General features: G+C 27.2%; 3 protein-coding genes across 3 annotated transcripts; 2 read left to right on the forward strand and 1 right to left on the reverse strand.

Annotated features, from left to right (window-relative positions):
- Positions 1-6,193: 6,193 nt before the first annotated feature.
- Positions 6,194-10,469, forward strand: LOC112683263 (THO complex subunit 3). Its single transcript, XM_025554193.1, has 6 exons — positions 6,194-6,582; positions 9,172-9,328; positions 9,389-9,593; positions 9,663-9,824; positions 10,036-10,144; positions 10,272-10,469. The coding sequence occupies exons 1-6, from the start codon at positions 6,388-6,390 to the stop codon at positions 10,419-10,421; spliced, it is 978 nt and encodes a 325-aa protein (XP_025409978.1). The 5' UTR covers positions 6,194-6,387; the 3' UTR covers positions 10,422-10,469.
- Positions 6,500-7,994, forward strand: LOC112683262 (sorting and assembly machinery component 50 homolog B-like). Its single transcript, XM_025554192.1, has one exon. The coding sequence runs from the start codon at positions 6,657-6,659 to the stop codon at positions 7,974-7,976; it is 1,320 nt and encodes a 439-aa protein (XP_025409977.1). The 5' UTR covers positions 6,500-6,656; the 3' UTR covers positions 7,977-7,994.
- Positions 10,470-10,929: 460 nt separating the features above from the next.
- Positions 10,930-15,034, reverse strand: LOC112683241 (zinc finger MYM-type protein 1-like). Its single transcript, XM_025554159.1, has 4 exons — positions 14,046-15,034; positions 13,676-13,859; positions 13,145-13,396; positions 10,930-10,977 (listed from the first exon to the last, which is right to left on the reverse strand). Exons 1-4 carry the CDS (start codon positions 15,032-15,034, stop codon positions 10,930-10,932), a joined length of 1,473 nt encoding a protein of 490 aa, XP_025409944.1.
- Between the last annotated feature and the right edge of the window lie 218 nt (positions 15,035-15,252).

The following is a 15,252-nucleotide window of genomic DNA, read 5'->3' on the forward strand; positions in this document are numbered from 1 at the left end:
AAAATATTTGGTTAAATTTAGTTAAATATTATATTTTTAAAAGAACATTTTTTTTTATAAATTATACAAATACAATATTATTATTACAATTATATTTTTTTTAAGTTTTAAAATTAATAGTATTTATAATTATTAGTTATAAGTAGTTCCTTTTAAATTATCTAAAAAGGTTTAGCCTTTTAAAAAGTAGAGAAAATCAAGTATCTAGGAGCAACCTTGAGCAAAAGAAACGATTGGTGAAAATAAATAAATATTTGTATAAACAAAGCAGAAAAAACCTACGCATTATTGAAATTTCTTAACTCCAAAACGAAATTGTATGTGTTAATTATAAGATCCACATTGACTTACGGATGTGAAGCCTGGACTACAACACAAGGAGGCTAAGAATTTTCGAGAGCAAGATTTGGCGAAAAATATGCAGTACTGATTCAAATGTGGGTTGTGGTGAAGAAGATTCAATTGAGAACTGCAGCAAATGACGAATTTAGTTCCAGTAACTAACTCATTAAAGGTCAAAGAATCCAATGGCCACATATGCTAAGAAGAGAAGAAAACGACCAAGGGGACTCCAAGGAAGAGATGGATTTATGGAGTGACGGAATACCTAAAGACAATGGGCATGGAAGATTGGCATGAAGTTGCTCAAGACAGAGAAAAGTGGCGGGATATTGTAGTAACGGCTTAAACTCTTAGAGAGTAGAATGGCCAAAAGAAGCAAGAAGAAGAAGAAGTAGATACTTTTATAATACATAATAAATAAACTTTTCCCGATTTTTTTTAGATTTTAAGCAAAGCAATCAACATCAATTTTTAAATTGTATAATAATTTCAAGTAATAAATTTACAAGATTCATGTTGAAACTTTTTAAATCAAAAATTACATTGATTACATATTAAAAATATCTTGCTTCAAAATTTTAAATTATTTGATGTTAAATTAAAATCCCTTCTATATTTATTTTAATTATTAATTATTTGTTTTATTGCTTAAATTCCTGAAAAGCTCCTCCCAAAATCGAAACTTAATTAGAAATGTTATTCGTTGTTTTTATAATTATCTGCTCGTTTTTTTTGAAAATCGTAAAATAAGAAATAATAAAAAACTATTTAGAATAGCATTAAAAATACCAATTAGTTCGGCTACTTGCGGAAGAAGTTTCAGTGCAATGAAAAAAATAAAAATTTGACTAAGGACATCGTTTGTTTAAGATAGCTTCAGCGATCTTTTAATACTATATATTGAAAAAGATATATCGAAAAATATTAATTATTTATAAATATACTTTATTAAGTGTTTTTTTAATACAATTTAAATATTTTACTTGTGCATGGGAAGAGAGTGTGAGGACGAAGCCCTTGCGAATTATTTTACATTGAATTATTATAGCTCCCCCAAAAATTCAACCAAATGTCTGCCTATAATGCATATGTTACATATTTTATAGGACAGAATAATTCTTATTATATCCCAACAAAAACATAGGTTTCGATTACACCCTACAAAAGTGCATTGAAAATTTAGTAAAATATATTATCTGATTTCCACTTCCATACATATTATTTATGAAGACGAGGGAGTATTTTAATCCTGAATTTTTTTTTTTTTAGACATTGATTAAAGAATAGTAATTACTTAATTTGATAATCAATGATAATTGTCATTGTCAGACACGTAACCAGACATATTTCTATAAGGGAGCCAACATTTTTTGGCCCCTTTCTGTAGTTGTGTTTGTCAAATGTGCGTTCGATATCCGTATTTGGAATTCATAGTTTTCAATCTATTAATATACGTACTTTTGTCCTATCTCAAAATGTCAAGTGGCGAATATTTATAAAACAGAATCTCAGAATTTAATTTTTGTTATACGATCGTTAATTATATGGAATAGGCGCATGTTAACTCCGCCACAAGTACCTTTTTATTTACTGTAAACTCCGCCAGAAAAATAAAACAGATAAAATTGGGTTCATGTAAACCAAGGGCGCCCATAGGAAAATTCTCAAAAGGGGGGACATTTTAATTTATCAATCTATTCATAAACAGATATATTTATGATATAGGTTAGGGCATTGATTATAGAATATAATCTTTTCTATAATCAATGGTTAGGGGTTAACAATTTTACATTTTATATATCAAACTGGAAAACTATAAAATAATTATTATTTAACCAATTTACCATAAAATTTATTGAAATTTTTATTTAATTAATATAAATTGGACACTTAAAAAATTAGTTATATTTATTAAAACATTAATTTACAAATATTATATAAATACTATAGTTGTGTACACACACACATATACATAACGTATTTCTGGAAATACACAATATTTGAAGAATTGATAATTATCCATAGATTAGAAACGAAAAAGCGTATTGTTATTTATAGCTGATAACATGATTTTCCAAACTAAAGATTTTTCATAAACAAATTATAGATTTTCATATATTAAATTTTTAAATTCTATTAAAATAAATATTTTTTGATCATAGTAAACAATTATCTAAGATTTTTGACATTTACCGGGGGGGGGGGCAATTTTCCTCCTTTGCCCCCCTCCCCATATGGGGCACCCTTGATGTAAATTCAGCCACTAAAAAAAAAAAATCAGGTAAAATTGAATACATGTAAACTCCGCCAGTGAAGAAAATCGAGTAGTAGTATAAAATTAATATGATATATTATTAAAAGTAATACGTAATAAGCAGGGCTTATAACTTATAGCTCTAAAAAGTATTCATATAAGCGCTTAAATATGCACTACAAATACTAAAATATGCAAAAGAAAAAACATTTGTATACAAAAATGATTATTTTATTATTTTAGCTTCTATTAGAAAAAAAAAATGTAGATACTGAATTCACGAAACGAGCTAGCATGCATACATTACGAAAAATCGGAAACTACTGCAAAATGTTAATGAAAAATAATCTTTAAATAACCTGAGAATGATGATATCGGAATATCTAGATAACGATATCGGAACACCCGAATACCTAGAAACTATGAAAATAAAATACTACAGTACAAGCTACAATTATATACAATTATAATGGTTTCCTTATCGATGGGATTACGAAGTTTCGGGCGTACACTCTAGCTACGTCGCGCGTCGCCTAAACTCGTATAGGTAGGTATATATAGTTTCTTCTGATATTATTATATAAGTTATAAGAAAAATTACTTAACACTAATTAATTACTAATATGGTCAATATGATTATAATGACTAGTTATTTTTAAGGAAAAATGTTTTAGTCCACTAAAAATTTTTTAAAAAAAATCAATGATAAAAATCATGCAAAAACCCAAAAATATGCAAAAAAAAGCAATATATCACTTATACTCCAAAATATGCAAAAATATGCAACATAAAATTTCGTATGTAGCTTCTTAGTTATCTGAAACAAATTTATTGCTTACATAGGTACCTCTAGGACCTTTCAAAAAAATTATACAAATGCTAGAAGTTATGAGCCCTGGTAATAAGTAATAATAAGAGAATATTATATAATATCATACCTCAATTTTATTTCACCAGACGCATATTTTATATTTTGGTTATATTTGTAGTTGTTAAATAAAATCAATAAATTACCTAGTTGACCAGTAATTAATTTTATATTTATACTTTGTTGTGACATATTTTGTTCAATTTAAAATATACACGGAGACACGCAGACTATGAATGATTATGTTCGTCAAAGTATATTTTACGTATACCTTACCTACTGCCGATATCATAATTGGAAATATTAATTTCAGATAATATGAAGATAAAATTATTAATAAATGGATCGATGTGGATATATATCCTACCTTGAAATGAATTGAACCATGACAATAATTTTATCAATTTTGACATACATCATCGCAGTAGATGTCAACGTATTTAATGTGAGAAAGCACGTGGCAATGTGAGCACTAAGCATGTAAACAAAAAAAAAAAAAAATTAAAGGAGTTAAATATACCCATTACATGTAAGAAAAAAAATTGACGGAGTTTACATTAGACCTTTTATTATATTTTTATGTTAACCGATATTCTAGCGAAGTTAACAATCGCCCATAAGGAATATACAATCAGGATTTAGCCGATTTGGGACAATTAAATACCAGAAATTTTTTTCTCTTTTTAGATCTTGATTTGGACTCTTGGACAGTTGGCCCATCGGAGTTACTTGAAAAATGAATGCCATGTATATTCAAAATTTAAAATTTTTCAACTCATAATTTATATTTTAAATAATATCGTTTTAGTAGAAAGTTAAGTAAATCATATTTTATTCCGTACTTTTGTTGCGCTGATAAAATTAGATTATATTTATTAATTGTAAATAAGTCATTATCGGTAGTATAACTAATTCTAAAATGTAATATAAATATACTTATACACTTTTATGAGCATATTGTTTTTATTTTTTTTACAAGGTATTAATTTCTTATTCAGTTTCATCCCTAATAAATAGCCTCTTGAAATGGCTTGACTCACAGTTCCCCGACTCTGGATCCATCCCTGCTAAATACCATAATATTTAAAAATCAAAATCAAGGGGGGCCATTTCATTCTTTTGGGCCCTATGAAAAAGGTTAATTAAGTATATTTTATAAATTATAGTGTATAAATAATTAAATAATCATAATTTTAATTTTTTATTTAATATTGTGGTACATTAGTCTCAATGAATTTGTTTTCCTTGAATCTCGGATATTTTCCTCACGTTGCTTTAATTATTTATGATTTGTACTTTTATAGTCAATTGTAGCTGTTACATTAACACAAAAAGTTTTTTCGTGAAAATTTAGTTTTACTTTTTCTATTACCTACGAAACATAATTTATTTTTTACCAAATATTTTAGAATAAATTACATTTTATTTAATCAACATCAGTTAAAATACGGGCCCTTACTATTTGACTTAAATTGTAGGGCTCCATTTACAACATTTTGGGGGGTAACCGGCACCTCCGTACGGACGCTTATGACTATGTAGCTTGAAGCATTATTAAGATATAAACATATTTATATTTCTTTGATTACATTATATTTGTTAAAAATGCAATTCTGAATTTAAAGAATGAAGTGTACAAAGACAATTAACAAAGAAATATTGAAAAGAAACCATGCCAAAGTTTACAAAGAAAAAAATTAAGGAATACCTAGATGGCCTAGACCATGATATGGATATAAATTACAGCTGGGAAAAAATGGAAAAAACAATCAAAAGGTCGGCAGAAGAAGTTTTGGGCCATGAACCAAGGATAAAAAGAAAATCATGGTTTAATGAACAATGTAAGGAAGCTATTGCAGATAGAGATAAAACACTTTTAAGAATGGTACAAGACCAAACAGAGGAGAACAAAAGAAGGTTAGCCATAAGACAAAGCGAGGCAAAAAGAATAATTAGCATGAATAAAAGATTATGGAAACAAGAAAAAGTGAAGGAAATAGAGGATAACAGAAAAAAATAACACAAGGATATTCTTCGAAAAGGCGAACGAGGTGAGAAGGTTTTAAACCCAGACATACAATGATAAGAATGGAGGATGGGACTCTATTAACAGAAAATGACAAAATAGCAAAGGCATTCAAAAACATGTTTCAGACATTCTTGAATCAACCTAGAAGATATATAGTAGCAGAAGAATATGACACTGTTGAACAAAATATTGAACAACCATCAATGGAAGAAGTGGTGACCGGACTGGACATGCTAAAGAATGGGAAAGCACCTGGAGCAGGTTATATAATACCAGAATTTCTTAAGAATGGAGGAGAGCAATTGATAAAGCAGCTGCATAAGCTAATTAATAAACTCGGGGATCAAGAGGAAATTCCAATAGCATGGAGTACCTCTGTAATATGCTCAGTGTTCAAAAATATAAAATTTTATTGTTTTGAATGACAATTGCGGTCGCCGCCACAGCCAAGTTGTTATCAATGTTTTACGGTAACACAGCGCCTCTTATAATATAATGGGAACCGTCATACAAATTATAATAAACTAATTTCGTTGGACATCTAAACGTCCTGGTCGAATTCGGAGTAATTAATTCTCTTAAAAGTTAAATAAAAATCTTTTTAGTTTTTTTATAACTACAATTATTATTATTGGTTATTTACCTTATCACGTTCTAAATAGTAAGCAATTATTTTTGAGGTTATGGTTTAAATTTATTTCATACACCTATTTGATTCGGAAATCTGAATTATAGTGAATTCTACATAGGTATATCTTGATTAACTTTTTGCGCTTTTAGTTTAACTATTAAAAAAAATGTATTTCTTCGGTATATTTTTGTGATCCCTTGAGTTTCGGTTAATTTTAATTGTGTAAATCAGAAATATTTATTAATTGATGAATAGCGTTTATAATGAGTTATTGGAAAAATTTTAACGTCGATGCAAACGAATTGAAAGATTATTTCAAATCGCACAAATCTGTCAAAGAATTCCAAGCGCATTCGTCGAAAGTGCATTCCGTTGGTTGGAGTTGTGACGGTAAACGTCTAGCATCGTGTTCGTTCGATAAGTCAGTGGCCACATTTACTTTGGATAAAGAACGTCTGGTGAGAAATTAGATCATATTTACAACTATATTTTTTCCTTCTTAATTTATCTGTGAGTTTTGATTGAAATAATCATGGTTTTGGATACCACTAGCTTAATAAAAACGAAACCTATTAGGGTTGATCGTGTAGATATTATAGGATTGAAAAGAACAAAAGACGATATTGTTAAAAAAGCTACAGAATGTCTTTTTGACTCCGAGTCTATTGGTGATGTAATTTCTAAGACCATAATAGCTAAAAGAAATCTTATGCAGTTAGATTGTTTCAACGATGTGTCAGCAAATCTAGATGTTGATAATGTTGATGGACAGGACAGATATTATGTTACCATTAAAGTTCAAGAATCAAACAGGGTTAAAGGACATGTCAAACTTTTATCAGATGCTCATTTTGATAATAATCCTGATCCTAAATTATCAACTGGAATATCTTTTTTGAACTTATTTTGCCGCGGAGAAAAATTAAATGTAGTATCTGATATATATTCAACTGACAAAAAATTTTCTACTGGTAGTATTTGTTTTACGAAACCATTACTTGCTCTTTTTAATCCATATTTTTATGCAACAGTTTTCAAGAACCATTATAATAGAAATAAATTTGGATATTCATTTGATGAGTATGGTGTAAATACTGGGTTTAACCTAAGCCATGAATATTTTAAAGTAAATTTTGGATGGGAAGGAGTGGCTAGAGAACTGAACTATGCTCAAAATACTCCATTTGGTATACGGGAACAGTTGGGCCTTACAATGAAGTCATCTGTTAAAGTTACAGCTTCTTATGATACTCGTGATAATTCCGTTTTTCCCAGTTATGGATCTCTTGTTCAATGGATTTCGGAAATCGCTGGAATTGGTGGTAGCCATGAATTCCTAAAAAATGAACTGTTCCTTCAATATACACTTACCACAATCTTGGCTTCAGCTTTTACTGGATCATTTTCATTTGGAGTATTAGATACATTTGGAAAATCCAGTATTTTAGATAATTTCTATCTTGGTGGACCACTTACATTCAGAGGATTTGAAGAATGTGGTGTAGGTAAGAAAGAAGATGGTAGCATAACTGGTTCATCAATGTACTGGAGGTTCAATTTTCATATTCATACACCACTTCCATTTTTATCAGAAAAAAATAAATTGTCACATTTAATAAGGATACATTTATTTATGAATTCTGGTAATGTTGGGAATCGTGATGGAAATTTGACCAAAGACCTTCGAGGATTGATCAACAACATTCGATTATCATGTGGAGCTGGCTTTGCATTGAATATCAACAATTTAATGCGCTTAGAAATTAATTATTGTTTACCTGTGTGTTATTCCAATAATGATTCTATTGTATCAAATAAAAGTCAATGGGGCTTTGGTTTGTTGTTCTTTTAATAGACCGATAGACAAATTGTATGTTAAATAGAATGTTTTTTTTATTGTTATTCATTATAACAAAAAAATAAATATATATACCTATTTAATTTGTAGTGTATTTTAGTAATAAAAGTTGTATTTTGTTGATCAAAAGTTGTTGAACTTATATTGAATTTTAATGATTCATTAAACTTAGTTTTACCTACCAAAAATGATCTTATTTAATTTAATCATACAAAGGTTATCAAAGCAAAATGTGTCTATTAAATACATTTATTTATTAATAGTTCAATAAATATATATAAGTAAATACATTTTTTTTAATTATTAATAGAGTAAATTTTCATTTTTGAAAAATTTTTCTATATAGAATGAATACCATAATTTATCCAATTACTTTAGCTTTCTAACACATCAATTGCTTAAATAGTTTTTTTCAGATCCAGATTTACGTTGACAAATTTAGCATATAATAAATTATACCTGATTTACAATTTACTAAAAATTATTGCCTGAAGATAAACAAGGTGATTTTAAAGTTTGAAAAAAGCCCAATATTATATTATAATCATATGTATTCTTAATATTTATTTATTAACTTTCTATGTTACTATGTATTCTATAACTTAAACATCTTAAGTTTTGATTATCATTTTATCCAAGTTTACTTTAGTAAAATGTAAAAGAAAACTATCAAAGTATAGTGTTTTTTTTCTTATACAATGTGTATATTAAATACTTAATCTGTAATTGTTTGTTTTACATTTTTTGTGTTTGTCAATGTTACTATAGCAAAATGTTCATTATATAATTGTTTATTATTTTTTAACATATTAAGTCCAGAATGTTATGCGGTTATCTAGGTAGGTGAATTATATTTTTTACTTAAAATATATTGATGGGTGTCAAAGCAAAATTATATATTGCTCACAAAACAAAATATATCATTATATTTATTTAAAATTAAAAATTCATAAATAAAACAAGTATAATTTTTTTTAACCATGTTTATTTTTATTTATAAAATTATAAAATAAGTCATAACTTATTTTCGGTATGTATTTATATTTTATGTCTCATAAAAATGAATAAAGTTAAAAGTTTAATATTGATAATAGTTTATTAAATCATGATTATTTAATTTACATTTTGCTTTGATGCCTTTTAATATAAAATATATAATTAAGTAACAATTATTTTAATTTATGTGTAGAACAAAGAATATACTTATAAAGGCCACAGTGGTAGTGTGGATCAGTTATGCTGGCATAAGTTTAATCCCGATTTACTCAGTACAGCTAGTGGTGATAAAACAGTAAAAGTATGGGATGTGAGACATCAAAAGTGTTCCAATACTATTTTAACCAAAGGTAAACTAAAAACTTGCATAGTATATTTCAATTCCACTGAAATTTGTTGTTTGTTTGAAGGAGAAAATATTAATATCACTTGGTCTCCTGATGGTCATACAATTGCTGTTGGTAACAAGGAAGACTTGATAACTTTTATTGATATGCGTATCCTAAAACCAATTAGTGAGCAACAGTTTAACTTTGAAGTGAACGAAATGTCATGGAACAATGAAAATGATTTGTTTTTTTTGACAAATGGCTTAGGATGTGTTTATGTATTGAGGTAAATATTAACAAAACTATTTTGTGTTAATTATTTGTTTTTATATTAAATTTTTGAATGTTAATGCAGTTTTCCAGACTTGATTCAGCGACATGTAGTTAAGGCTCATCCAGGTACATGTATTTGTATAGAATTTGCTCCAAGTGGTCATTATTTTGCTGTAGGTTCAGCAGATGCTTCTGTCTCTTTATGGGACCTTGAGAATTTAGCTTGTGTACAAACATACAACAGGTAATTTATTAGGATATAACATAATATTATCAATAGATTATACTTAATTGTAAGTTGTCAATACTTGCAATCACTTTACAGTTTGTAAATCTTTTTTTTTATATCATGTTCATTTTATTGGTAAAACAAATTATAATATAACAATATTTTTAACTTGTACAATTATATTTCTGGGAACTAATGTTTTCTTTTTTTTTAAAAAAAAATCAAGATTAGATTGGCCAGTTCGAGCTTTAAGTTTTTCTTATGATGGTAAAATGTTAGCTTCAGGCAGTGAAGATTTGTATGTAGACATTGCAGATGTTACAACAGGAGAAAAAGTAAGAAATTATTTTAGATATTTATTACTATTGAAATCAATACATTTGTATTCAGTTGTTTATTTTAATAATTAAAAATTTAAACTCAAAAAAAAATTACTATTATTTAAATTTTTTTTTCTTTAAGATTACTGATATCCCAATTGAAGCAGCAACATTCACAGTGGCGTGGCATCCAAAACAGTATTTATTGGCATTTGCATGTGATGATAAAGAGCAATTTGATAGAAAAAGAGATACTGGAAATCTAAAAGTTTATGGATTTACTTCTGATTAATATGTTAAAACCATACAATGTGACAATTAAATTTTTATTTTATGCTAATGGTATTTTCTTAATAATAAATGTCTATAATTTTATTTATTTTAAAGTACATAAGCAATAAATGATAAATTTAAATATTAATGTTTAAAATTAAACAATTAAAGACTGATTTATCATTTTGTTGTATAACTACTGATTAAAATAGATTTTTATTTTATCAACATATTTTAATTTTAATACTTAAAATAAGTAATATCTGAAAAATTGTAACAAAATTATATTGAATCATTCTTAATAAATTTGCTTATCAGTTATAATAATGCACGTGGTGTATTTATAAATATTTATTATACATTTTAGAATATTGTTAAAAAAAAGAAAATAATTTTTTAGTTCTTGAGTATAAAAAGATATATTTTATACTTCAGAATAATGAAATATGAAGAAAACTCAATTTTTACACCAAAGAAGTAAGTGTATAATTTTGTTTTTCCTAAATTCTCAAACAAATGATAATGAATCAGTATTCAGAACTTGGACGAAAAAATCCAAAATAATCTTTTCTATTCTGAATAGAATTCAACAAGCTTATATCAGTTATATAAATATCAGTTTCATGTATACTAGTTTTTTGATGTTTCTATTGCAGTATAATATAATATACATTATAATTCTCGCATACAATTTTGATTTCATTAATAGTTTATTAATAAATGTTAAGGATACATAAAAATTATATTGCTCTTAGATGTTAAAACAAAAATTTTTATTAAGAATAACTTTTACTTATATAGAATAAAATTAGTGGCTATATACAGGATTTATATGGTACGATTTATAATTATTCAACATTTAAATACATTTTCAAAGTCTATGGTCCAGGCTGTACATTTTCCTACCATATATAATATTTTTACAAAATGATAAAAATCACGAAAATGTACTATATTTGTTGAAAAATTCATAAAATTCAATATTTTCACTTAAAACTTGAAAATCAGATTCAAGATTTTTTATACGGTTTTTTTTTTATAACTAAAAAATATACGATTATAATTTTTTTTCATATTTACCTCTTTTTAACTCAAAATGGGTGCTAATAGAAACATTATGTCAAATTGCAAGTTCATACAATCTGCGTTATTGATATTTAGCGATTATTAGTGAGTGAGTGGTATTTCGTTTATATTTACGAATATAGAGATAATAATAAAATATTTAAATTAAAATATGATTCATATTTTATTCCTAAACCATTTTATTTGATGATGACAAAAAGTATTTTTTACGTAGTATACATAAAATACACATAAAAATATTCTTAAAACAATTAGCAAATAAAATACAATTTAAATGTATTGATTTTTTTTATTTTAATGAACTTAATAATTACTAAAGAATACATATTTTTCCATAACGATTTGTTTTAGTCTCTTCAATCGCCTCTTCACCCCTTCTAAAACGAATTTTAAAATACTAATATTATGTGTATTTATAAACTCATAAATAACGTGGGTAAGGAACAAGTTCTATGACTTGTACGTCCCTTGTGGTGGCTGTAAATTCAACATTCGGATCAGGAGTTTTATGATTCAAAATAGCTACATTCGTCCGTAACCGTCAAGCAAGAATGGCAACTTTATGATTATTTGATGTCGTAAGGTGGCTATTTGTTAATTTTAGTGAAATGTAGTCTTAACTGAAATTGTGAGTATTGTGACTATTCAGAAATCAGATGAAATTTGGTCTCATCAAGATGTGTGTAGTTTTGGAGTGAATAAAGTGAAGTACGTATGGAAATCGGGCTAGTCAAAAAGTAGAACAGCGGTTTCCAACCGGGGGTACGCGTACCTCTAGGGGTATGCGAAAAAAATTGAGTAATGGCGGAAAAATATTGAATTTAGTTAATTTAAAACTATTCGTTTCGGAAATATGCAATATACGTTATTACAAATTAAAACTTGTGTCACACAAATAACAATTTTTTCTTATCTTATGGATATGGATTACAGAGTATAGAATACTACATATAATATTATCTTCAGTGTTCGGACTTATCTAGATAGATTTTTTGTCATCTTTTATCTTATCTAGATAAATAACGCTAAGTTATCTAATTACTTATCTAAGATAAAATTTTTACTTATCTAGATAATTGTCTGTATTCTTGCCAAGATTAAAGTTATTTTTATTCTTGTACGGAGAAGAATCTAACAAATCAGAGATCATCGAAATTGGTTCAGCCGTTTTTGAATTATAAATTCTGTAAATAACCTGACTTTCTTTTATGCATATAGATTTTGTAATCATAATCAGGCCTCCCACATGCATTTTTCAACTACGGTACTGTAAATAAATCCGGGCCCTCAATTAATAATGTATATTAGTATAATAGTATATATAGTTATTTCAATATAAATTCTAACATTTAATTTTAATTTGTACAAAAGGTACCTAAAATATTGGGTTTCACAGCTTGTTTCGCTGTTATACCTCTATCAAATAAAGTTTAAACATATATACACTAATTTACTGCAGTTTAATATAAAATTTTTTATAAAATTATTGATTACATACTTTTGTATTATTATATTATTACATTAATAAGTAAATTATGCAAACTCAAAAATATCTTTGTACATTGTAAATAATTAGATACATACTCGTATAGTAAAAATTTTTGTTTTAAGACAATATCATAATTTAATTTTAAACTTAAATTTCATATTAATTACATTTTTCTTTTCTTGCTTTTTTTTGGCAAAATCATGTATAACATCATCGAAGTTATTTTTTGATGCAAGTTTGTTTTCAATTGATAAAAGTGCAAGGGAACTAAGTCGATCTTGGCCGATTGAAGCCCTTTGCCAAGTCTTAAGCTGATTTCCTAATTTACTAAAAGCTCTTTCTGCTTCAGAGACTGTTACTGGTAGTGTACAAAATATTCTTAAAGCAACAGAAGTATTTATAAAAATAGTTTCTAATTTCTTTGCATAAATTTCGTTTAATAGTTTTAGTGGCGATATTTCGATTTCTGTTTGAAAAACTGATAAATTAATTTTTTTTTAATGAAATAATTCATCTAACATATTAGGCGATAAATCATTAGGATATATTTCAATCATTTTTTTTAAGTTAACTTCAAGTTCTTCACAAGATAACTTCATATAGCATAAAATAGGGGAAAACAGGTTACAAAGATTTTTATGTACTTCAAAGCGGTGGGTCAAGTCGGTTATAATAACATCTATACTATTAAATATAACATCCCTCTTAAAAGAATCTTGTGCTACAATTGCTTTATTAGGTTGAATAATAGTCTCTGATTGAACTTCATCATGAAATACTTTCCTTTTTTTTGCTCTCCTTTCTTCTTCAGGAAAATTTGGTATAATGTTCAAATTGTTTGCCACTAAACTAGCTTCATTTAAAATTGTAGGCCATTCATCTCTAATATTGTTCAATTAATTTATCAAATCTTTTATTAAATCAATTTCAACTTCCAGAGATATACCTCTAGACTGAATAATAATATTCCGTTCATTTATTGAAGAAAGTACTTTAAACCAAAAACTAGCCATGGCTATGCATTCAAATGATGAAAAATATTTTTTTAAAGCCATTATTTCACTATACATTTTGTCTGGCATGTTAATTTCAGTTAAAACTCTATTTAATGATTTTAAAATACCAGGAAGATGGTTTACAATTGGGCGTATGGCTGAAACGCGGGAGCTCCACCGTGTTTCAGACTGAGACTCTAATGATACACCAACCTTTTCACTTAAGATATTCCATTTTGCTAGACTGCTACTAAAACTTACAAATAAGCTTTGTACAAATCCAAAAAAAGTTTTAATTCTTGAATTTATTTTTACTGCATTAACACCAACGAGATTAAGAGAATGAGCGCTGCAAGGTGAATAAAAAGCAATGTTATTTTTTTCTAAAATTCGAGCTTGTACTCCTTTAATTTTCCCACTCATATTAGAACCATTATCATACGCTTGGGCTCGACAATCTGGTAATGGAATTTTATGACGGTCTAATGCTGCTAATAACATAGTAGCAATACTTTCACCTGTTTTTTCATTAAAGTTCAAAAACTCAATAAATCTTTCTTGAATTTCAAATTGTTTTGTCTCCTTATTACGAAAAACATATCTTAAAATTAAAACATTCTGTTCTTGGTGTGAAACATCGGGGGTCGCATCAGCAATAATTGAATAATATATTGATTCAGTTCGTTCTTCGAGAATATGTTTTAAAACCTTATCACCACAAAGGGAAATAAATTCATTTTGACTCATCCAAGATAAATAATGGGTCCTTCCTTTCATACTTTCACCTTCATTTTGATATTCTTTAACGTATGCTAAATGCCCTCTTGTTATTTCATCATAACGTCCAAGAAGTTCTAATACGCCAAGAAAGTTACCATTATTTACGTCACCAATTTTAGTGCTACTGCCTTGAAAAGGCAATCCTCTAGAAGCTAGGAATAAAGTCACATCAAGAAGCCTTTTTAAGATAGCTTTCCATTTTTCTGTTTCACTAAGAATTTGTTTTTGTAATTGACTATCTACTCCAAAACCTAGCAAAGACTGTTGTAAATTTTTCCACATAGAATAACAAGTACGATGTGTTTCACTATTTTCATGTAATGGAAGCCTATTATATAACTTTTTTCAGGGTATTATTTTTGGAGAAAACCCGCTTCTTTTAGTTAAAACGCTTCGGTTTTTTATTGGCGCAGTAAGTTTATCATTAAATAATAAACAAGAAAAGCAATGTAATGTTTGTTTGAATGTACTATAAATTAACCAATCACGTGGATGTTTTT

This window comes from Sipha flava, unplaced genomic scaffold, assembly GCF_003268045.1.
Source record: "Sipha flava isolate LNK unplaced genomic scaffold, YSA_version1 222_pilon_pilon, whole genome shotgun sequence".
Classification (NCBI taxonomy): Eukaryota; Metazoa; Arthropoda; class Insecta; order Hemiptera; family Aphididae; genus Sipha; species Sipha flava.

What these genes read in the sequence shown, in the direction of transcription:
- LOC112683263 (XM_025554193.1), top strand. Translation starts at nt 6,388, where the DNA reads ATGAGTTATTGGAAAAATTTTAACGTCGATGCAAACGAATTGAAAGAT. An exon ending in CTTTGGATAAAGAACGTCTG is followed by an intron (nt 6,583 to 9,171) that starts GTGAGAAATTAG and finishes ATTTATGTGTAG; the next exon opens with AACAAAGAATATACTTATAA. An exon ending in ATGTTACAACAGGAGAAAAA is followed by an intron (nt 10,145 to 10,271) that starts GTAAGAAATTAT and finishes TTTTTCTTTAAG; the next exon opens with ATTACTGATATCCCAATTGA.
- LOC112683262 (XM_025554192.1), top strand. Translation starts at nt 6,657, where the DNA reads ATGGTTTTGGATACCACTAGCTTAATAAAAACGAAACCTATTAGGGTT.
- LOC112683241 (XM_025554159.1), bottom strand. Translation starts at nt 15,034, where the DNA reads ATGTGGAAAAATTTACAACAGTCTTTGCTAGGTTTTGGAGTAGATAGT. An exon ending in ATTAACATGCCAGACAAAAT is followed by an intron (nt 13,860 to 14,045) that starts GTATAGTGAAAT and finishes GAACAATATTAG; the next exon opens with AGATGAATGGCCTACAATTT. An exon ending in AAGATTCTTTTAAGAGGGAT is followed by an intron (nt 13,397 to 13,675) that starts GTTATATTTAAT and finishes ATTTATGCAAAG; the next exon opens with AAATTAGAAACTATTTTTAT.